Source organism: Microcaecilia unicolor, chromosome 7 (assembly GCF_901765095.1).
Source record: "Microcaecilia unicolor chromosome 7, aMicUni1.1, whole genome shotgun sequence".
In the NCBI taxonomy this organism is placed as follows: domain Eukaryota; kingdom Metazoa; phylum Chordata; class Amphibia; order Gymnophiona; family Siphonopidae; genus Microcaecilia; species Microcaecilia unicolor.
In genome coordinates, this window is record NC_044037.1 from 92,594,590 (window position 1) to 92,617,218 (window position 22,629).

At 44.0% G+C, this 22,629-nt stretch overlaps 1 protein-coding gene across 4 annotated transcripts in view; it reads right to left on the reverse strand.

Moving 5' to 3' along the window:
- LOC115474281 (zinc finger protein interacting with ribonucleoprotein K-like) overlaps window positions 1–22,629 on the reverse strand; it is a 75,985-nt gene that overhangs the window by 39,602 nt on the left and 13,754 nt on the right. For 3 of the 4 annotated variants that reach the window (XM_030209682.1, XM_030209684.1, XM_030209683.1), the window contains exon 6: window positions 739–849. The exons of the other annotated variant lie outside the window; for it this stretch is intronic. In XM_030209682.1, the coding sequence (XP_030065542.1) occupies window positions 739–849 (111 nt within the window). The remainder of the gene's footprint in view (window positions 1–738; window positions 850–22,629) is intronic. 4 annotated transcript variants of the gene reach the window in all.

Sequence of the window (22,629 nt, forward strand, 5' to 3'; positions counted from 1 at the left end):
AGTGAGGACCAAGGGAACCAATTGGTCCTTCAATGGATCTCCTTATCATAAAACTGCCCAGAAAAATATGCAGAGTTTATTTACTGCTACCATGCACTAATGAATGGAGGAATAGACCAGTGGTTAGATCCTGGGGAACTGGGTTAAATTTCCACAGCAGCTCCTTGTGACTCTGGACAAGTCACTTAACCCTCCACTGCCCCAGGTACAAATAAGTACCTGTATATAATATGTAAACCGCTTTGAATGTAGTTGCAAAAAAAAAAAACACACACAGAAAGGCGGTATATCAAGTCCCATTCCCATTAGTAAATGGCCCCTAAAGCGCTCTAGGTTTCAGTCAATACTAGAGATTCTGCCTCACTGCTCACCTTCAGGTAGCAAAGGGGAGACTGTATAGCACAGCTTCTCCTCACTACTCTGTCTTGCCTATCAGTAGTAATCAAGTAATCTGTCCTACATTTAAGGAAGCTGAAGTCCGGGCTTCCACAGACACTTCTCCTAGGTAAAATTAGCAAATTAACACAAAAGGGTCGACTTGAATATAAAAATAGCACTCCTGGGAAAGAAAACAAGATCCTCTTTAAGAGCACAGCAATGGGCAACCCATATAATTTCCTCCCTAATTTTTTTTATTAACAAAGTTTACCATAGCTTTAAATTAAATAAATAAAAATTGAGCTTTAATATATAACCAGAACATTGATTTTAATACCATCAGCAACAGAGCTGACTCACTTGAGGTAGCTTTACTTTTTTCTTCTCTTTTCTTAAAACAATGGTCTGAGAAAGGTTTCTTATCCTCTTGCTTGAGCCTTAACACAACATCAGGTTTAGGAATTGGGCAGCCTGCATTAGAAAGAAAATATAGGACTCATTAAGACTGACAACTAAACGGCTTAAGTATGTTTCACTGTTTTTCAGGATTAGTCTGGAAATATCCTTTGATTGACAGAACGCCATATCAAAATTAAATAGCACGTTTCAAGTCTTCAGAATGTGCTAAGAGTCCTAAATCCAAGAGAAAACCCTTAGGTTATAATGCTATTTTCCAGTTAGTTAAAAAGCACACATTTAATATGTTTATTATTTTTAATCCTAAAGAAGGGATACTCAATGCAGTTTCCAAGACTGACAAACAGCTCTGTTTTTCAGGACATCTGAACAGAAAAGTCACAAATACAGCCATTTTATAATTAAGCTTTTAAATATCTCATCATCCACGTATCTGAAAGGCTTACATAAAGAGAAATGAAGTCCTACCTGATAATTTTATTTCCAGACCAGTCCAGAACCAATTTATTTATTTATTGCATTTATATCCCACATTTTCCCACCTATTTGCAGGCTCAATGTGGCTTACATAGTTTGTTAACATTGTCATTACAGAATATCAGGTATAATTAGTAATGTGTAGCGATTAAGTAAGGGAAGAAAGAAGAAGGAAGGGAGTGATTAGGGTAGTTATAGAAGGTGAGTTATGTGCATCAAAAAGCGAATGGAGAAAGAGATACAAGTAGTTTTCTGTGTCAATCACCCGTACTTTGAATGATTAACCAATTGTGCTTGCCTTCACACTTCTGGTCAAATTTTATATTCATCCAATATCTTTACTAAAAAGATACTGCTGTACTTGACACAGTTCTTCACCTGAGGCAGGTGAAAATTCACTGAGATAAGTTAGAGGCACTGTAAAAGAGAAGTACTTCAAACCGAGAGCTAACAAGAAAAGAGAAGAACAATTCAGAATGGAAGCATGCTCATAAAGTAGGACATGTTTTTGGACTGGTCTGGTAGGACTAAAAGAAAGAAAATTATCAGGCAAGACATAATTCTTCCTTCCTTAGCTTCCATACCAGACCAGAACTAGTGGATTAAGCAAATCAGTCCTCAATTTAGGTAAGGAAAGAGAAGAATTACCCAAAGAGCATATATTAGAGAATCAGAGTATGCGCCTTGTAGACCTTATGAACTACAGAGGGTTAAAGACCTTGACCTTAAAATACATGGGATGACACTGCAATTAGCCAATAAAAACTATAGGTTCTTAAGCTCAGGCATCTTCAGGCTGGGTAAGTTCACTGCCCAATAACATACATCCTGTCCCGCATGGGGCTAGGACTAAATTGATCAGAGCTTCTCTTCTACAGGGTATGTGTACACCTTGAGGAGACAATTAGATATTCATTCTCTCAACACTGACTCCTTGCTGTAGCCCCCTAGGTGAGAAGTCTTAGTCTTACTTGGCTTCCTTAATTCATTAGAAGCTAGGGAAATTGAGAGTAAAACTGAATGATCACCGTCACTAGACTACAGCTTCAAGGATTGATGTCACCAAGTTTTTAAGTCCAAGACCTTAAGCTGTATTCTCTCATTCATTAATCCTTAAGAATGCCAACTTGTGTAGTTGGAATAGCCTCCCATCACATGAAGTGGCACCAAGAATGCTTCTAAGATGACCTCTTTCCAGCATGCCTATCAACCTAAGGATGAGACCATACAGCAGTTGCTAGACCATCACCCTTCAAGGCAGAGTGCGCTTCTTACTTGATCACACATTTGAGAAGACAGGACTGTGGAACCTAGGTATTTTATTTGAACTACACTGAATTCTGTTCTGCATACAAGGTGGCTCATTAAGCCCTTCCAAAAAAGTCCAGAACCCACTCATGGAATCGATGGCATAGAAAGGATACCTGCCAAACAATTCAGAAAACCAAAAGTAGCATACTGTAGCCCTGTCTGATGGAAATTTACAGATATTAGGAAAGCTGGCAAATTGGGCAATGCTATAATAATGCGTGATTTCAATTACCCCGATATTGACTGTATAAATGTTACATCAGGGAATGCCAGGGAGATAAAATTTCTAGATGTAATAAACGATTGCTTCTTGGAGAAGCTGGTCCAGGACCAACAGGAGGAGCCATTTTGGATCCGGTCCTTGATGGCATGCAGGGCATAGTGCGAGTGGCGGCGGTGTTGGGTTCCCTGGTAAACAGTGATCATAACATGATGAAGTTTGAGCTACTATCTGGGATGAACCTGCAAAGGACATCTACTGTAGCTGCATTTAATTTTTGAAAGGACTATAATAAAATGAGGAAAATGGTTAAAAAGAAACTAAAAGGATCAGCTGCAAAGGTTAGGACACAATCAGGCATGGATGTTATTAAAAAAAATTCCATCTTGGAAGCCCAGTCCAGATGCATTCCATGTATTTGCAAAGGTGGAAAGAAGAGAAAACGTCAGCCAGCAAGGTTAAAAGGTGAAGTAAAAAGAGGCCATTACAGCCAAAAGATTGTCCTTCGAAGAATGGAAAAAGATCCCAAATGAAGAAACTAAGAAGCAACATAAGCACTGGCAAGTTAGATGCAAAGCATTAATAAAGAAGGCTAGAAGAGAAAATGAAGAGAAACTTGTCACAGAGGCTAAAACTCACAGTAACAACTTTTTCAGGTACATCAGAAGCAGAAAGCCTGCGAGGGAATCTGTGGGACCATTAGATCACAAAGGAGCAAAAGGGGCCCTCAGAGAAGACAAGACCATAGTGGAGAAACTGAATTAATTTTTTGCTTGTCTTTACGAAAGAAGATGTAAGAGATCTGCCTGTACCAGAAATAGTTTAAGGGTGATGATGCAGAGGAACTGAAAGAAATCTTGGTGAACCTGGAAGATGTACCGAGCCAAATTGACAAATTAAAGAGTAGTAAACCACCTGGACTGGATGGCAAACATCCAACAGTACTCAAAGAACTTGCTGATCTGCTGTTAGTAATATGTAACCTGTCGTTAAAATCATCTGTAGTACCTGAAAATTGAAGGGTGACCAATGTGACACCAATTTTTAAAAGGGTTCTAGGGGTGATCTGGGAAATTATAAACCAGTAAGCCCAACGTTGGTGCTGGCCAAAATAGTGGAAACTATTATAAAAATAAAATTACAGAACATGTAAACAAACATGGTTTAATGGGACAGAGTCAGCATGAGTTCAGCAGAGGGAAGTCTTGCCTCACCAATTTGCTTCATTTCTTTGAGGGCATGAATAAGCATGTGGATAAAGGTGAGCTGGTTGATGTAGTGTACCTACATTTTCAGAAAGCTTTTGATAAAGTTCTTCATGAGAAACTGCTGAGAAAATTAAAGAGTCATGGGATAGGAGGCAAAGTTCTGGTATGGATTAGGAATTGGTTATTGGACAGAAAAAAAAAAAAAAAGAGGGTAGGGTTAAATGGTCATTTCTCTCAATGGGAAGAGGGTGAACAGTGAAGTGCCGCAGAGATCTGTACTGGGACCAGTGCTATTTAACATATTTATAAATGATATGGAAATTGGAACGAGTGAGGGGTTCAAATTTACAGATGATACAAAACTATTCAAGGTTGTTAAAACATACGGACTATGAAATAGTGCAGGAAGACCTTGGGAAATTGGAAGACTGGGCATCCAAATGGCATATGAAATTTAATGTTGACATTAATATCATAGTTACCTGATATTAGGGTCCACCTTGGGGGTCAGCGCTCAAGAAAAAGATCTGTGTGTCTTAGGGAATACGTTGAAATCTTTTGCTCAGCGTGAGGCAGTAGCCAAAAAAGCAAACAGGATGCAAGGAATTATTAGGAAAGGGATGGTAAATAAGACCAAAAATACTACAATGCCTTTGTATCACTTCATGGTGCATCCATACCTTGTCTATTGCGTTCAGTTCTGGTCGCCGTATCTCAAAAGATATAACGGAATTAGAAAAGGTTCAAAAAAGAGCAACCAAAATGATAAAGGGGATAGAACTCCTCTTGTATGAGGAAAGGCTAAAGAGGTTAGGGCTCTCCAGCTTGGAAAAGAGACAGATGAGGGGAGATATGATTGAGATCTAAAATCCTGAGTGTTGTAGAATGAGTAGAAGAAAATCGATTTTTTTCTTGTTCCAAAAGTACAAAGACTAGGGGACACTTGAGGAAGTTACATAGAAATAGCTTTTAAAACAAAAGGGAGGAAATATTTTTTCACTCAACAAATAGTTAAGGTCTGGAACTCTTTGCCGGAGGATGTGGTAACAGCAGTTAGTGTATCTGGGTTTAAAAAAGGTTTGGAAAAATTCCAGGAGGAAAAGTCCATTGTCTGCTATTGAGACAGACATGGGAAGCAACTGTTTACCCTGGGATTTGTAGTATGAAGTGTTGCCATGATTTGGGTTTCTGCCAGGTACTTGTGACCTGGCTTGGCCACTGTTTGGAAAACAGGATACTGGGCTAGACGGACCATTGGTCTGACCCAGTATGGCTGCTCTTATGTTCTTATGTAAGTCAATTCCATGGTGTGTGAAATTCTCCAGAGGAATGTGACCATGAAGGGACAAACTTGCCCACAACAGGTGTGACTTAGGGAATAATTCTGACCCTTAAATCTCCTAGACTTCTCAGAAGACATTTCACTCTTGGAGAGGATGAAAAATAAGCACTCTATGCAAGACTGACATTTTTCACTAAAGCTGCAGAGAAGTACAACTGTAATCCTTTGGCACTGCTGAGTACTAGTCCCAGTCAGGCAAAATGGAGGATGCTAGAAAACCAAGACTGAAATCTGCAGCGTGTGTCTATGTGCCTGTCTGTACTCAGCCTAGACAGAAAATTATTTTCATGAACTAAGGTATGGCTGCAGGACAACTACTTCTTCTACTCCCCGGTACTCAAGAAGGAGGAGAGAAAAGAGAATACTATCATGTAGCTGTTATGGAATATCCTAGCTACTTCCACGCCTGGCCAGATGAAGCAGGAAACAAACTGAACTTAACTGGAAAGACATTTTCTTTCCATTTTTTTTTTTTTGTTGTTTTAACACATTTTTTTATTATATAATCTCAAACACATTGAGACAATGAAATACATATTACATTTACATAATCAGTAAATCCAGGAAAATAAGACAAATATCAACTTCGTCCACCAAAAAAGAAATATGATTCCAAGATTTAGAAAACCTATCAGGAAATAAAAGAAAACTTGCATCTGCCACCTCTTAGGTCAACCTCCAGCCTGCTATTCAGGGAGGACATACAACATTCACTTCCATTCTTGCATCTAGAAAATCAATAAGCTGTTTAGAGTCCATGAATTGATACTGTTTACCCTCCAGCACTATGTTACAGATACAAGGAAAACGCAATACAAAATTTGCTCCCACGGCCTCGGCTCTGGGGCGCAGGGCTAAAAAAGCCTTGCGCCTTACCTGCGTCTGCCTAGAGAGATCAGGAAAAACTCTAACTTTTGAGCCCATAAACAGTTTATCTAAGTGTCTTAATGAAAGTCTTAAAATAGCATTCCGGTCTGGCTCCAAAACAAAGGTGACCAGCATAGTTGTCCTCTGGGTAATAAGTTCCAATGAGTTTTCCAGGAAAGAGGTAAGGTTCATAACTTGTATTGAGCACGTGTGATAGGAGGTAATGATTCCTTATCCATCCCCAGAATCTCACTCATATATTTTTTAACCATGTCCACAGAAGAAATTAGTGGAGACTTGGGGAAATTGAGGAACCTTAGATTAAGTCTTCTAACCTGGTTTTCCAGGTACTCCAAGCGTTTATTAAGGAAATTATTATCTTTAACTAAGGCTACTTCCAAAGTCCCCATTTCTTGTATCTTAGAATCCAAATTTCCTATCTTAGAGGACTGTTGTGCAGTCTCTTGTGCTTGGATCAGCTTGGCTTGAGAAATAACTTTGATATCGTTAGCATTTTCATGAATCATGGCCTGCATGGAAGAATGAGTGCTGTAGACCATGTCCCACAGTGACTCTAATGTCACAACAGCAGGTTTAATTATACCACTTGCCAATGGAGGGGAGCGAGATAAGATCTCCCGGCGGGATAGCTTGGAAACAATTTCTTGGGGTAATACCTTTGAGGCCTGCGAGGCAGTAGAAAAGTGTTCCTGAGTCCCGTTCAAATTCGTAGAAGACTTCCCCTCAGGCAGCGCTGGTTGCACTACTCCGGTGTCCGTTGCTGCTTGGGCTGCTGCGAAAATCTCGCTCCCCGGCTGGCGTGGTGCCGTACGTTCCACAGGGCTCAGAGAAGCCCCGTCTCCGCTCTCTATCGACGTCAAAGCGTCGAGAGTTGCAGAAGGAGATGAAGCACTTAGAGGTCCCGGTTGTTTCGTCGGAAACTGTAAAGTTGTTTGTTTCATCGCTGGAAAGGCTCCAGGAGTTGAGGGGAATTCCTTCACCTTTCCCCTCCGCTTTCCCATCACGTCGGACAGGTCCGGGGACGCGAATGATTCAAAAAAAACTCAGAGCCTCGTCAGGAGCAAACCCGGGTGCGTCTGGTCACAGCGCCATCTTGAAATCCACCCCAAAGTGAAATCTTTTCTTTCCATTTTTAAATTTGTTTTTTCTTAAAAGGAAAACTTCAGACTGTTTATGGGAAAGGACTCCCCTCCCCTCACACTTCAGTAGGTCTAAACTTAACTGCTCCCCAACATCAAACGCCACACAAAGTGTTCTCAAGTTTGATCAGTAGGAAAGGCAAAATGGAGCCTCAGGAACAGAAAGTTCTAACAGCTACAGCATTAGCCTTATCAGCCGACAAGGAAGATGTACTAAAAAAAGTGGAAACCTGACCAGAAATGAAACCCCCTTTAGAAGAATAAGCAAGAAATCAAAACTATCATCCAACTAGGAAGCTGAATCTGGAAAACAGCAAACACTAGTGTTGCCCAAAATGAGGGCAATAGAAAGTAATTAAAAAAAAAAAACTTTCAAAAGGGAGAATAAACTGGAGGCAAATAATCTTCTGAGAAGTCTTTCTTATGAAAGGAATATAAAGATGACTTAAGCTACACAATCACCAGCTTAGAAGATGTTGGTCCTAAGCATTTGAAGATAGATAAAAAGATGAAATGTGGACATAGGAACTTTAGAGCTGGAACATCCTAGAAGTTATCCAATACTGGATAACCATTAAGCTAATGAGAAAACTAAACTTGAAACAGATCTTGCAAGGCAAGGAATTTAACAGAAGAGAATTATCTACTACTGTAGAAGAAAATGTTAAAACAGTAGAAGCATAACAAATGACATTCTTTTCCTTACGAGAACAACAAAGGAGCAATGATTTTGCCACATATTTTGCCACCAAAATTGAAGGTCTCCATCAGGACCTACAGACAGTCCTATCACAGCTCCCATCAGATAATGAAGGGAACACTCCCTCTCCTCCACCATGCACAGCCATCTGGTACTCATTCTACCAGGTCACACAGGAAGCTTTTGAAAAATTCCTGAAAGGTCTACGGGCCTACAACCTGCTCTCTTGACCTCTGCCCAGCAAAGACAGTGCAACAAAGGCCTTATTGAACGGGGCCACTAAAATTAACTCCTCTCTTATGGAAGGGCAGCACCAACAACACTAAAAAGAGGTGTGCTGCACCCCTTACTGATAAAGAGCTCCCTTGACCAGAACAAGTTTGAAAATTACCAATCGGTCTCTCACATTCCTTTCCTGGCAAAACTTATAGAACAGACAGTCAGCATTCAACTCACCGAGTGGCTAATTGAAAGTAATTGGCTAGACATTTCAATCTAGCTTCAGACTTGGGTACGGAACAGAGACGGTTCTTGTGCCCTTCTTGATGATCTGTACAGAAACCAAGAAAGGTATCTGTCTCGATACTAGTGTTGCTGGATTTCTCAGCAGCCTTCACACACTGGATCATTAAATCATGCTTACAAAGCTGGCAGAAACAGGTATCGGTGGCACAGTATTTAAATGGTTCAAATCCTATTTGTCAGACAGACAACAATCAGTTCTGTTTGGCAATAGCACATCATTACCTTGGGCACTGAACTGTGGGGTGTCACAACCATCTACACTGTATCCCATTTTATTTAATACTAGTAAAAAAGCCCCGTTTCTGATGCAAATGAAACGGGGGCTAGCAATGTTTTCTTCTGTGTGCATGTGGGAGTGTGTGTGTCCCTGCCCTCTGGCCTCTCTCCCCTCCCCCCTCTGAGTCCTTCACTGTTACAGAGCCAGCGATTTGATTTCGTGCTCTGCTGTTTTCCTTCACTGACTGTGTTACAGAGAGGGCGGGGCAGACACTCATAGGGAAACCGGATATCTCGCCCCCTTCACACTTCCGGCTGGAGGCTTCATAGAACGTTGGTGTTGCCTTTTATATAGAGAGATCTGCGCTGCTTCTATAAAAATGGACACAAATTTCTATATCTAGGCTGAAGATGTGCAACTACCCACACACCCACTGAACTAGATCTACCCACAGCTTTGAGTAAATGAAATACCTGTCTAACCGCAATTCAGGAATGGGCAATCAACCCTGAACCCAAGCAAAACGGAGATGTTTTGGGTATCTAACACAAGAGAACAAATACCTGACTTCAAAATACCTTTTGGGAAGTATGAACTCCCCCTAAAAGTCACAGGTCAGGAATCTTGGGATACTGCTAGACTCATCACTCACTTTGATCCCACAAATGCATAAAACCATTAACAATTATCTCTATCACCTGCAGCAGCTATAAAATCTCTCTCCATATATTGAAAAGACGAGTCTAACCACAGTGATCTATGCCATGATAACATCATGACTAGACTACTGTGATGCCCTTTACACTGGTCAAACCAAGAAGAGTTTGCATCAACTCCACCTAATTCAGAATGTTGCAGCACAGCTGATAGAAGCCTGCAAGCAGAATGACCACATCACACTCGTCCTGCAAAAAACTACACTAGCTACCAGTACCTTACAGAGCTAAATTTTAAAAACTCTGTATTTGATGTTCAAGGTCCTCAGACAAAATGGGCCAGAGCACTGAAAGAATAAGCTAATCCTTCACACACCTTTCAGACCTCTAAGGTCCTCTCAAGAAGCATCACTATCTGTACCCTCATCAAAAGAAATTGTACGATGCAATACCTGTCAGCAAGCCTTCTTAGCAGTAGCTCCCATGCTCTGGAATTTATGTTTATGGGGGCTGCTACATCTAACTCAAGGCTACCTCTACTTCATGAGGTGAAATCCTGGCTCTTCTCCCTAGCCTTTAATAAATAGGGTGACTGATTATACACCAATCTGCACCTGGACTAGCTTGATACACACACTAACTTAGACCAGTTCCTTATATCTTGTTTAACTGAACAGAAAACTTGCCTTGCGCTCAGCCCCATCTATTTATCTCAACTGACTCTGTATCATCTATCTTGTCCCTATCTATATCTCTGCACTTGGCCACTCGGCTACATAGTAAGCTGTATTGTAGAAAAGCATTAGCAGCAAATCTATGTTATTTGAATGTTCTAATGCTTGCTTATTAGGTTTTTCATTAGTATTATGCTGACATCATATTATATCTCTGTTATTTGGATTTCAGTGCTATTAAATGTGTATATTTTTGATATTGTTTCACGGTAGCCCTATTAGGTTTTAATTTGCTGTTTAAGTTTAACTGATTTATATTTGGTCATTTTTACTACTGTTATGCTGTTAACAAAATTGTAAGCTTTATGTTAAACTGTACCTGCTGTACACCGCTTTGGGTGACTCTCTTCATAAAGGCAGTTAATAAATCCTAATAAATAAGTATTAAGAACTCATTTAAACTCCTAAAAAAATTGAGAACTATCAGAAAAAGTTTTGCACTAAAGTATTTAGACTTATTGTTCAATCCTTAGTCCTTTCACATTTGGACTATTATAACATCATTTTTTTACCAAATCTCACAAATCGACTTCAGTTGGTTCAAAATTCAGCAGCCAGATTGATTTGTTCTGCCTCTAAATATGGTTCAATAACTCCCCTACTGATACGATTACATTGGCTGCCTGTTGAAGCTAGGTTACATTTAAAGTTTGTGTTTTTGCTGATAAGCTTTTTTTTTAAACATTACTTTTTTATTGAAAACAGTAGGCATATAAGAAGAAAATAGCCAAGGTAAAATTATGTATCATACCTGATAATTTTCTTTCCATTAATCATAGCTGATCAATCCATAGACTGGTGGGATGTGTCCATCTACCAGCAGGTGGAGATAGAGAGCAATCCTTTTGCCTCCCTATATGTGGTCATGTGCTGCCGGAAACTCCTCAGTATGTTGATATCAAAGCTCCATCCGCAGGACTCAGCACTTAGAGAATTACACCCACAAAGGGACACTCTGCCCAGCTCACCACCGCCGAAACGGGGGAGGGGAATTAACCCAGCTCATCCCCACACGAGTGGGGGAGGGGAATCCGTCCAGCTCATCCCCGCGAAGCGGGGGAGGGACACCACACCCGCCGATGCGGGGGGATCTGGCTTATCCTGCAACCGCAACCGCGGGAGGAGCTGACTGACCCTAACACCGCCGAAGCGGGAGGGGTACAAAGCTGCCCTACAGCCACACGAAGCGGGAGGGAGCGCCGGCAGAATTTAGGTCTCAATCCAGCCCCGTAAAACGGAGGGGAGAGGAATGCAGCAGCTCACTGTAACACAAAATCGTCTCAACTCCTGAAGAATCCAATTGAAAAAACTTGAACACGAAGTCCTCTTGAACAGGAACTGAAGACTAAACTTGAACCTGAAATGCAACCAGAATATAAATAGTACAGATATCTGGGAGGGGCTATGGATTGATCAGCTATGATTAATGGAAAGAAAATTATCAGGTATGATACATAATTTTACCTTCCATATCATCATGCTGATCAATCCATAGACTGGTGGGATGTACCGAAGCAGTACTCACCCAGGGCGGGACACAGAAATCCCTGACCGCAACACTGAAGCTCCAAAAAGGCCTCCGCCCGAGCAGCCACAGTCAAGCGGTAATGCCTGGAGAAGGTATGAGCCGATGCCCAAGTTGCCACCCTACAAATCTCTTCCAAGGAGACGGACCCGGCCTCTGCCATCGAGGCCGCCTGTGCTCTAGTGGAGACAGCCTTCAGCTGGATAGGCGGCACCTTCCCTGTGGCCACATAAGCCGCTGCAATGGGTTCCTTGACCCATCGTGCCACTGTAGGCTTGGCAGCCTGCAGACCCTTACGAGGACCTGCGAACAGCACAAACAGATGATCCAACTTCCGGAATCATTGGTCACTTCCAAGTATCTGATGATGACCCGTCTCACATCTAGATATTTGAGAGCAGAGTACTCCTCTGGGTAGACCTCCCTACGAAAGGAGGGTAGACAGAGCTGCTGATTCACATGGAAGCGAGGACCAATCTTGGGCAGGAAGGAAGGCACTGTGCGAATAGACACTCCTGCCTCAGAGAACTGCAGAAAGGGCTCTCGACATGATAGCGCCTGGAGCTCGGAAACTCTTCTGGCTGAAGTGATAGCCACCAAAAGACTGCTTTCAACGTCAATGCTTTCAGAGATGCCCTCGACAAGGGTTCACAAGGTGGCTTCTGCAAGGCTCTTAGCACCAGATTGAGATTCCACGCAGGTACCACTGCGTGCAGATGAGGGCACAGGTGAATAACTCTCTTGAGAAAGCGCACCACATCTGGCTGCAATGCCAGGGAAACACCCTTCAGGTGACCCCTGAAGCAAGCAAGAGCCGCTACCTGGACCTTAAGGGAACTGAGCGACAGGCCTTTTTCCAGACCTTCTTGCGGGAACGCCAACACTGATGAAATTGGAGCAGTGAAGGGAGAAAGTGAGCCTGCCTCACACCACGATGCAAAGGTACGCCAAACCCTGGCGTGATCAGCAGAAGTAGAGTGCTTCCTCGCTCTCAGCATAGTGGCGATGACCTTGTCTGAGAAGCTCTGCTTGCTCCGATGCTGTCGCTCAATAGCCAGGCCGCAAGACCAAAGGGGGAGGGATCCTCCATCACCACAGGACACTGATGCAACAGGCCCCACTCCGCTGGCAACTGCAGAGGTCCGTCCACTGAGAGCCTGATCAAGTCCGCATACCAGGGACGTCTGGGCCAATCCGGACTCACCAGGATTATCCGGCCCGGATGCTTTGCCACACGGCCTAGCACCCTGCCCAACATGGGCCAAGGCGGGAACACAAAGAGGAGCTCCTGTGTCGGCCACTGTGGGAGAAGAGCATCTACTCCCAGAGATCGAGGGTCCCGTCCTCTGCTGAAAAAGCGCGGCACTTAGCAATTGGCTGAAGACGCCATCAGATCTAGGCTCGGCTGGCCCCAGCGCTTCGTGATGTCCAAGAACGCCTGAGCAATATTCATGACTCCCTCAATGGGGGCCACCGACAGCTGTTCCAGGTTTGCTTCTGCCCACAGGCATAGCTTCATGGCCTCCTTGGCTAGAGGGGCGCTCCTGGTACCTCCCCGGCGATTGACATAGGCCACAGCCGTGGCATTGTCCGACAGAACCCGTACTGGCTTCAGCGCCAGGCCCGGGAGAAACTCCAAAGGTGCCAACCGAATGGCTCTGAGTTCCGGGAGGTTGATAGACCATTCTGCCTCTGCAGGGGACCAGAGCCCCTGCACTGTCCTTCCCAAGCAGTGGGCTCCCCAGCCCGTCAAAGAGGCGTCCGCCGTAACGAAAAAAACCCACTCTGGGGTCACAAGAGGCATTCCTGCGGACAGCTTGTCTGGCCTCAGCCACCAGCTCAGCGCCTTGCGCACCGCTGGATCCAAAGGAAGGCGCACAGCGTAATTCTCCGAAGCTGGAGTCCATCGCTGCAGCAGAGAGAGCTTTATAGGTCTCATATGGGCCCTGACCCAGGGCACTACTTCCATTGTGGCCGTCATAGAGCCCAACAGCTGCCCATAGTCCCGAGCCCGAAGAGAAGAGGCTGCTAGGAACTTGTCCACCTGAGCCTGAAGCTTGACAATCCGATTGTCTGGCAGGAACACTCTGCCCACTTGGGGGTCGAATCGAACTCCCAGATACTCCAGGGACTGAGTCGGGCGCAGCTGGCTTTTCTCCCAGTTGATGATCCACCTCAGGGAGCTCAAAAGAGCAATCACCCGGTCTGAAGCTCTGCCGCACTCTGCATAAGAGGGGGCTCGGATCAATCAGTCATCCAGATAAGGATGGACTTGTACTCCTTTCTTGCGTAGGAAGGCCGCGATGACCACCATAACTTGGAAAAGGTCCGCGGAGCAGTAGCCAACCCGAAAGGGAGGGCTCTGAACTGGGAGTGCCCTCAGAACTGCAAAACGCAGAAAGCGTTGATGAGGAGGCCAGATGGGAATATGCAAGTAAGCTTCCTTGATGTCCAAGAATGCCAGGAACTCCCCTGCCTGCACTGCCGCTATAACAGAGCGTAGAGTCTCCATCCGGACGTGCCGAACTTCCAAGGCCCGATTGACCCCTTTGAGGTCGAGGATAGGCCGGACAAAACCTCCTTTCTTAGGTACCACAAAGTAAATGGAGTAACGTCCCTTGCCAGGGTGATCTTCTGGCACCGGAACGACCGCACCCAGGCAGATCAGATTGTCCAAATTCTGCTGCACTGCCACAGCTTGACCGGAGACTTGCAGGGAGAGTGCACAAACCCGATTCTTAAGGGTCGGCAGAACTCTAGCTTGTAGCCGTCTCTGATGACTTCCAGCACTCAAGCGTCTGAGGTTACCCTGGTCCACTCGCCCAGAAACGAGGATAGGTGTCCTCCAATCTGCTCTGGGCCATGGACCAGCGCCCCGTCATTGGGTACGAGACACTAGGGGAGGACCGGAGGAGGCACCTCCGGGACGGCGGTCTCTGCGAAAGGAATGCTGCTTGGGGGAGAAATTCCTTTTGATGGAAAGAGGGGGCAGAGGAGCTCAACTTCCCCGGCCAATACCGACGGGCTTCCTGAAACCGTCCTTTGGAGGAACCGGGGCGGGCACCATTGGCCTGAGCCCTGACCTCCGGTACCCTCTTGCCATTAGATGTGCCGAGATCGGTCACAATCTTGTCCAGCTCGACCCCAAAGAGCAGCTTGCCTTTAAAAGGCAACTTAGCCAGGCGAGACTTAGATGCGTGGTCAGCAGACCAATGCTTCAGCCAAAGCCACCGCCGTGCAGAGACTGTCTGAGCCATACCTTTAGCCGAGGCTCTCAAGACATCATGCAGCCAGCCTGCCACATAGGCCAAGCCCGATTCCAGGGCTGGCCAATCAGCCCTCAAGGAAGGATCCGAGGGGGAAGCCCGCTGCGCGTCAGGCACGCCCTGGCCACATCGGAGCCACAAATTGAGGCCTGTAAACTTAAAGCAGCCGCCTCGAACGACGACTTTAAAGCCGCCTCCAAACTCCTGTCTTGGGCGTCCTTTAGGGCCGTGCCACCTTCCACCGGCAACGCCGTTTTCTTAGTCACCCCAGTGATTAAAGAATCCACGGTAGGCCCAAGAAAGGCCTCCCGTTCACCTTCAGGCAGAGGATAGAGGCGGGACATAGCCCTAGCCACTTTAAGGCTCACTTCTGGGAAATCCCATTGAGCCGAAATCAAGGTGTGCATTCATGCAAGTGGAAGGTTCTAGGCGGGCGCTTAGTCCCCCGCATAATGGCAGAGCCAACAGAGGCTGAGGGAGAGACGTCCTCCGGAGAGGAACTCTTCAAAGTGCTCATGGCCTGCACTAACAGGTTGGGCAAATCCTCTGAGCAAAAGATCCGTGCTACAGAGGGTTCATCCGCTCCATCCGAGCGGGAATCCGTCTCCTCCAAGGAATCCCCAAAGGACCGTTGGGAGAACTCAGATACGCTGCCCTCATCTACATCAGAGGAAATAGAGTCCTCTAAGGCCTGGGAATCCACCCGAGGGCGTTTACTTCCGGGGGCCTCAACCCCTTTAATCGGACAAGGGGCAGCGTTTTGCATAATGAAGGCCTGATGCAGCAGCAAAATAAACTCGGGGAGAAACCCCCCAGACTGTGCACTTCAGCAGCCTGGGCCACAGCCCTAGACGCACCCTCAACCGGCGCTCGCAAGAGCGGGGGAGAAACATGCTGCGCATCCAAAATGGCATCCGGCGCGACACTCCGAGAAGGAGCCGCGTGGGAAGAACGGCGCTTAACTTTTGCCACTTTCTTGCCGTCGCCCGAATCAAGGGCAACCATATCATTAACGTCTCCCAGCTCGAGGGCGGCCCAAGAAGAAGCCGTCCGAGCAGAGTGGCCGGCCACCATGGAGTGGGCGAGCAGCGGGGGATGGGCGCTTATGGCGGGAAAAACCGCCACACCGGAGGAAGAACCGGGACACTGACCAGACTCCAAACTGATGCCCAACAAAGGCGATTTAGGCTTTGAAACCCCCCGCATGCCCGCTAGATGCACACACGCGGTCCGGGGAGCGAATCTTCGCGCCCTCGCCCTCCGACGCCATAAGCCACATGGAGACGGAAAGGGGAACCCCCTGCCCGCTATAAAAAGGTAAAATTACCTGCTTCTCGCTCCGAGCTGTAACGAACTGGTGTCCCAGTGAGCAGCTGCAATAAACGCTGATATAAACGTTGAAATAAACGCCCTTAAAGGACGTCAATTTTTTTTTTTTTTTTTTTTTAAACGGAGCCAGCGGGAGGGGGGAGAAAAGGAGGGACCTGGTACCACCAGGTTTGCACTTGCTCAAGAAGAGCCCTCAACCCCAGGTACTCAACAAAACCTAAAGATTAGGCTTGGAGACCTAGCCAGAGCTGCTGCTGTGTGTGACCACCACCTGCTGAGATAGAGAACATACTGAGGAGTTTCCGGCAGCACATGACCACATATAGGGAGGCAAAAGGATTGCTCGCTATCTCCACCTGCTGGTAGATGGACACAACCCACCAGTCTATGGATTGATCAGCATGATGATATGGAATACAAATTTGAACAGTATAACCATCCAACATGCAACCTGTATCCGGTTTCATAACACTGAGTTATCTTAAAATACTAAATACCCTAAATTATCTCTACAAGGTACCCTTATAATATCCGCTCCCTGCCTAACCCCTTCCATGAAAACTCTTAAGAATGTTGGGTTAAAGTATTAAAATGTGTCCATAAATCAGAAGCAGGGTCATATTGACCCAGTCTCATCCATTAATTGTTCCATTTCTCCAACCAAACATAATTTCAAAGTCCAGTCAATTTCTGTAGGTCCTACTGATTTTTTCCAATGGCCCGCAATGACACTCTTGGCCGCCATCAAACACATTCTTTTAAAACGACATTGCCACCTCACACTCTGCCTATTGCTCAGCCACAATAAACACCATTTCGGATCTAATGGAAAAGGGGCACCTGTGTGATCAGCAATTTGAAAAACAATCTTTTCCCAAAAGGATTTTATCTGATCACAGGAACACCAGGCATGTAAGAATGTTCCAACCCCGGTACTGCAACACCAACAATTGAGGGAAACCATGGGGAAAATAGCATGGCGTTTCATAGGTGTATAACACCATCGTGTCAACACCTTATAAACATTTTCTTTCAAAAGCACACATATTGAAGCTGTCTTAATGTAAAAAAAAAAAAAAAGCTTTCCACTCATTCATAGTAAACTCAACATTGAGATCTTTCTCCCACTGGTTCATATACGTATATGTCTGAAAGTCTGTACCCCTAATAAATGTATAAAGGACAGAGATAGTGCCTCTCATTTTCCTCATCGACTCCAAGAGGCTTTCAAAATGTTCATAATCATCTGGATCATCCCTCAGCTACCACTGCTGAACTATATAGTGTTTAAGATAATAGAAAACATCGGAATCCAGTATAGTGTATTTCTCCATAAGTTCGATGAAAGATCGCATCTCACACACATCTAAGAGGTCCAGAAAACGTACCAGACACTGATCTGCCCATCGTACACTTGATGATAAGTTTTTATATGGAGAATTACCTACATATACAGCACATCATTTCCAACTGTTGTCAGGTTTATCCTCAAGAAATATAAGATAGAAACTACTGCTGGGAATTTCATCACAGAAATCTGTAAAATCTCATAAGTTGTTAGGCAATTCATTACCCTATCAGGAAGCACTAATCTGGAACGCTCTTCCTTTACCTATTAGGGGAACTACAGATTATCTTTGCTTTAGAAAACTATTGAAAATTGTTTTTGTTTACAAAATATGAACTAGGCCTGTAATGATCTTAGGGTATCTGATGTTGTTTTAGTCGGCATCTTTCAATTGTCATTGTGCTGACTTTATAATTTTTATGTCAATGTAATTTCTAGTTACTGTAATGGAATATAATGATACCATTAAAGCACAAAATATACACCAACTAGTAAGCTGTGGTTATTTGAAGGTTATATGAACTGCAAATGAAGGACAGCTGAGAAGGGAATCAAAGAAAAAGATTAGAAGAGTTGAGGTCAGTGGATACAGACACTACTGAGCACGACTTGCTTTCAATAGATAAAGGAAGCGCTATGAACAGTCACTGTGTTGTGGCCCAGTATTTGAAGATGAGGTGAGGTTGCGAAACTAAAGCCTGAGTTATTGGCACAAATCTATGCAATAATATTCTGAGTTCTGCCTTTTGGAATAAAGGTTTTTTTTCCTTTCTTATTAATTTATATAAATGAAAAGATAGTGGTCGGATAAAAGGTGGGTATTGAAAATTGATAAGAAACTACAGTAGCTGACAAGGGCAATTGGTCTCTTGAAGAGAGAGGTAAGGCCTGTGCCTGTACATTGAAAGGCCAACTGCCTAAGTACAGGATGTAGATACCCTAAATCATGAAGGTCAGGAGGCATTAGGACAAGGCACCTTGAAGATGCAGTAGGAGTCAATGACAAAGCAAAGGTGGGGACTTGAACTAGAACTGGGCAGACTGAGGGTAAGCTTGGGGTTCGACTTGTGACGTGGATGTAAAGGAATACTTACACAGGTGTCAGCTATGGGTGTTGTGAGTGCTTAGGCATGCCATACATTGAGCAAACTCCATTACTTTGATGAGCAAGCATTTTTGTGTTGTGTGTAGCACTTCCAATCATTCTGAAAAGTTGGCTCCTATGAATACTTCTATCCACATCTGTTATATTAAGAGTACATATGACAGACATGTGATGACTATAGCAGGAGTGGAGGCTGTCTTGCTTGGCTCCTCTGACTCCCCACTGAAATAGCCACATATTTTGTTTCAAATTAGTAGAACCGGGTTGAAAATTGTTTTACTACTGGGTGGACTGATGGTTCTCAGGTAGGCAAATTTTTAGAATCTTGAGTTTGACGTTACTTTGAGACTTGCACACAAAGAGAAGGAGAAACAGCGGGGACCTAGTGTTAAGATGGTGGCTCCATCGGCTCCGCCCAGTCCCTCGGTTAGTTCTATTTGGATTCAAGAGATTGTAGCTGAAGTGCAGGTGGCAGTGGAGGCTGCATTAGACATGAAACTACAGCAGCTACATGATCGTACAGAAGCAGCCCATGAGTATTTGGACAATTTGGGCTTGGAGATAGATAAGCAACAACAGCAGGTTCAGGCAATGGAGGAGCAGACCCAAGGTACCACAAGGGAAGTGGATCAGCTTAAGCAACGTGTGACACAGCTGGATTGTAAATTGGATGAAGTGGAGAGCTGTTTTCAATGTAAGAATTTGCGTTTGGTAGGACTCCATGAACCTTTGCAAGACAGAATTTAGTGGCCTTTTTGGAGTCTTGGCTTTTGCAATCCTTGAATTTGGGATCATTGGAGGACTCTTAAAATTGAGTAGGCTCATAGACTAGGTTACCAGAGAAATATCGCTGCTCACCCTCATGTGGTTGTGTTCCGTGTTCTTCATCTGGGTCACAAGCAGGCCATATTGCATGCTCTGCGTCAAGGGAAGGCTTTGGAATATAACTCTCAGAATGTCCTTTGTTTCCAGGACTATACAGTCACAATGCGTTCTCAACAGAAAGCTTTTATTCCTGTATGTACTCAACAGAAAATTCCAAATGCGTTGCTTTATCCGGTGCAACTTCGGGATGCTTATGAGGGATAAACACACTTTTTTACAACAGTGGAGGCAGCGCAAACGTGTATGCAAAATCTCCCAGCCACAGTGGGAACTTAGGAAACTACCTCTATAAGCTTTGGTCTCATGGCCAGTCTACTTAATTCAGATTTTTCAACTTCATTGTCTTTCTTTTTTTTAAGAGCTTCTGTTATTTTTGTAATTTTTCCATGATGACTGAGAATCACAGTAAGAAGGGAGTGTGACCCTGGTTGCTAGTTAATTCTGGCTTTTTCTTGTGGTTTTGTGGCTTTAATTTTGACTTTGTAGGTATCTCGGGTTGGTAGGGTGGGGTGGTTTGGAGGACTTCATGTATCTTGGCCTCCAGTAGGGTGGGCTGGGGGAGGGATACGAGGTGGGAGGTTGGGTCAGGGAGAAAATGTAAAACGTTTTGACATTTTTCTGGTTTGATGATATTTTGTATTTGTGTTTTATTCTGAGAACAGTATTTGTTTATGCTTTTTTGATATCATTGTCAATAAACAGATTTAAATATAAAAGAGTACATCTACAATCCCACTCACTCTAAAGAAGGCAAATGGAGAAAATAGTGGCTCTTCTGAACTTTCTCATGAGAAGAAAGATCGAGCTCTCCAAGATCTACTGTAAGGCATAAGCTACTTGCCTCTTTTTTCTCTTTAAAAGTATGAGGAACGGAAGCTGTAAGCTTTAGTTTATTTTCTATAGTGAAGAAATGTCATAGTAGTGACATGGAGGTGGTGTATTCCTTAATTTAAGAATGTGAGATCAGGCTCCAAACACTGCAGACACCAAGAATGGGTGCCCTTGCCAGAGATGATCCTGTTGCACCGAGTGCAGCGTTTGAAGCCGCTGAGAACCTTTGATGACATGAAAGGAAAAACAGCCGTAGCCAAATTATACGACTCAATAGTGCTAAAAAAAAAAAAAAAGGCCTAAGCGTGGCCTAGCGAGCGCGGTAAAATAGAGAAAATTTAGAAGGCAAACATCTGAAACTATACGGGGAAAGAATAAGTAAACCCTGAAATAGGTATTAGAAAAAAGAAAGGATGGCACAAAAAAAGACCAAATCCGAACCAGCTGTGAGGAATGGATAATGAACATGTCCTCTCCTCACCATGGAAAAAAAGAACTGTTGGTTCTGCATTTTAGCGGCGGGCAGGAAGGCACTTGCTCTTGCGCAGTGGAGCAGGTCTCATGCTTAAAGACCTATTTTTCAGCTTGTTACAAGCTCCAGACCGGAAATGCGGACCCATGTTACCCGTCTGTGAGAATTATAGGCATGCTTCTCCTCGGAGAAATGTTCTATACATATGGCTTAGTGGTAATGTCTCAATGAACCTGATTGGGTGGGAATTAATAGAAGGGAAAACAACAAATATACCCCCCCATCATGCTATTCTGTCCCAATAACCATGTCTGTCTATGTGTTCAATAGTTTGTCCTTTATAATAGCTTGTACTCTACAGGAAACCTACAGATAAAAATAATTTTTTGCACTATTCGAGTTATCATAATAGGCAGAGGCATCTCAAGAATAACTTGCCTTATAGTCAATTTCTAAGGTTATTATTATTATTATTACATTTGTACCCTGCGCTTTCCCACACATGGCAGGCTCAATGCGGCTTACATAGTAACAGTATAAAGAATTACAAAGTCGTAAAAAGAGTACGCAATATGTAGTAAACGCAATATTAATGGGGTTAACGGAAAAGTAAATTGAACCTAGGAGGAATTGGGTGAAGGAAATGAGCATTGGGAGGTAGGCGTAGAAAGATGGAGAGGAATGGATATGGGATAGCAATAAGGATAATGGGAAACATGGTCAACGTATAACAATTGTCAATAAGAATCATGTGGGCAGCCTTTGGTTAGGTTGAATCATTAGGGTAGGCTATCTTGAAGAGATGGGTCTTCAGTGCTTTTCTGAAGGGCAGAAGGCCGTTGATGGTACGGATGGGTCTTGGTAAAGCATTCCAAAGCTGGCTACCTGAAAAGGAAAAATTGGATGCGTAGAAGGATTTGTACTTAATACCTTTGCAGTTGGGGAGGTGTAGATTAAGGTAAGTACGGGAAGACGTCAAACTGTTCCTGGTTGGGAGGTCAATAAGATGATTCATGTAGGTGGGGGCTTCTCCATGTAATATCTTGTAAATCATTGTGTGGACTTTGAAGTTAATTCTTTCTCTGATGGGGAGCCAGTGAAGCTTCTCTCGAAGAGGTGTTGTGCTATCGAATCTTGACTTGCCAAAAATAAGTCTGGCTGTCGTGTTTTGGGAAGTCTGGAGCTTTTTCAATATTAGGGACTTTACAACCTAAAAAACCGCTGTTGCAGTAATCCGCGTGCGTGAGTACAGTGGATTGTACTAGGCTCCGGAAGGTGTCCAAGGGAAGATACGATTTCACTCGTTTCAAAATCCACATTATATTAAACATCTTTTTGTTGATGACTTTAGCATGGTTTCAAATGATAAATGACTATCAATCGTTACTCCAAGGATTTTCAAGCTTATGGGAAGTTTAACCACTGGGGTGCTGTTGGGAGGAGAGGAGAATGATAGGACTAAACACTGCGTTTTCTCTTTATTTAATTTCATTCTGAAAGCATCGGCCCAAGAGGTTAAAGTGGTCATACCTGTGTTTATTTTATTGGAGATTTCAGAGAGGTCAGATTTAAAAGGGATGAATATGGTGACATCGTCAGCGTAAATGAAGGGATTAAGGCCATATTTGGCTAGAGATCTGGCCAGAGGAATCATCA